At 39.5% G+C, this 2,150-nt stretch overlaps 1 protein-coding gene across 1 annotated transcript; it reads left to right on the forward strand.

Moving 5' to 3' along the window:
* LOC118774304 (GTPase IMAP family member 4-like) lies at positions 1 to 1,904 on the forward strand (the record flags this gene model as incomplete). Its single annotated transcript, XM_036523597.1, has 2 exons — positions 1 to 25; positions 1,255 to 1,904. Coding segments are annotated over exons 1-2 (675 nt in total), but the record flags the coding sequence as incomplete, so codon positions are not given.
* Between the last annotated feature and the right edge of the window lie 246 nt (positions 1,905 to 2,150).

Consider the following 2,150-nt stretch of genomic DNA (forward strand, 5'->3'; position numbering starts at 1 on the left):
ATGAGTAACTACAAGCTGACTAAGGGTATGTTTCTTTTGGATTTATATTTTTATTTTGACCTCTTATTTCAGATCAACAATTAGTTTAACTGTCCACTTTAAGAAAGGGTGAAAAGTTGTTGATAGTTTTTGCCTGTTTGAGGAATGTGGTTTTATTCAAAATTCATTGCATTACCAAACTATTCAACATGAACAAAGTGCTTTTGCAATGCATGTAATAAATAAAAGAAAACACTGACTAATTTTCCAAGAAGTCAAAGAAACTTACTGAATGCTTTTTTGAAGTGTAAAAAGTGAAAGGTTGTCATCGGTGAAATCTATGAATATACAGACATCACACTGATACAGACGACACAGTATGGAAGAAGCAGTAGCAAGATTGCTTTTAAAGTGAAAGTTTAACAGACCACAAATGAAGAGAAGTTAGTTCAGGCTGGAAAGTCCCTTGGTTGCTTGGCGTTGTTAATGTCATCTCTGTTAGCGTGTTCTCTCAGCGTCCACTTCACTACTACAGTAGCTAGATTATTTCAAATAGGTGGCTCAAATAACCTAGCTACTGTTGTAGTGAAGTACATTATGCTGGTAACTCCCTCCTCTACCCCACCTACCTTTTGGGTTCACCTAATGGGGGAGTTGCCTGACAGGTGAATTCAAAGTCCAAGAGTAAAAGCTACACTGTATGTGCATATTCACTCAGTTGTACAATACAGTTTGTGTTTTCCGATGTGATGTGTTCTCATGTTGAAACTACTGTTCTTGAAACTGTTGGGTGCATTTATATTTTGAACATCTGATCTGAACAGTTAATGCATTTTCTCATCACTGTACATGCACGATTAAACTAGTTAAACTGGATACTGTGTTATTTATCGTAGATCATGCGACACATTATACTGAGCTTTTATATTTACACTTACTTTTAAGTTTCCTTTGAAAATGTATCAGATGAATATTAGCATTGTGCAAACATTTCAACACAGACCTTAACTTGAACATGAAACATGCATCAGCACATTACCTCATTTACCCAGCCACAGGTTGCTCAGAGGTTAAAGTTAGCTATTGCAGCAAAAATGTTAAGGTTTGTATTGTAACTTTGAACACACCTTTGAACATCAAGCACATCACCATTGTCTTTCAACATGTTGTTTGCATTGTAAATAAAGTGAATTACTGACAATGTAGAACACGTTTTATTTTGGAAGTTGTACTTAAAATCCAATAATCTCTAAGTCTGGCATTATTGTTGAACAGATGCTGGTGACTCCAGTGAAAGAAGGATTGTGTTGCTTGGGAAAACTGGAGACGGGAGGAGCAGCACTGGAAATACCATTCTGGGAGGTGGAAACTTCGAGGAAGGCATTAGCCCCAGTTCTGTCACAAGTAAGAGTGAGAATAAAACAAGCCAGGTTAATGGGAGACCAGTCACTGTGATTGACACCCCAGGATTCTTTGACACAGAGCTCTCTGATGAAGAGATGAAGAGAGAGATTTTGAGGTGTATCTCCCTGTCTGCACCAGGACCCCATGCATTCCTCCTGGTGATCAAGTTGGATCGATACACAGAGGAAAAGAAGGAAGCCATGAAAAAAGTTGACAAGCTGTTTGGGGTGGAAGCTCTGAGGTTCACTATTGTCCTATTCACAAGCGGGGACAATCTGAACAACAAATCCGTTCAGCAGTTTATTGAATTGAATTCTGATCTGAAAAATTTTGTTCAGAAATGTGGAGGTGGATACCATGTCTTCAACAACAGAAACAGGAGTGATTGCAGTCAGGTCACAGAGCTGCTGGAGAAGATAGATAAGATGGTGGAGAAAAATGGAGGCAACTGCTACACGAATGAAATGTATGAATTGACAGAACAAGCACTTCGACAGGAGGAAGAAAGAGAACTGAAGAAGAAACATGGAACATCTGAAGTTCATGAAGCTGAAAGGGCAAAAGTAAAAGAAGAAGCAAGAAAGAGCTTTTTAAAGAAAGTCCTCAGAATAAGTGTTGGCATTGTTGTTGGGTGTTTCTGGGGTGCATTGCTGGGATTGAAAGCTAGCCTACCTCTTGTGGCAATGGTTCAGGCAGCATGGCCAGGCATTGCAATGGCAGTGGTAGGAGCAGTAGGAGGTGCAGTTCTGGGAGGGATGGCAGCAGCA

This window comes from Megalops cyprinoides, chromosome 1 (genome assembly GCF_013368585.1).
Source record: "Megalops cyprinoides isolate fMegCyp1 chromosome 1, fMegCyp1.pri, whole genome shotgun sequence".
In the NCBI taxonomy this organism is placed as follows: Eukaryota; Metazoa; Chordata; class Actinopteri; order Elopiformes; family Megalopidae; genus Megalops; species Megalops cyprinoides.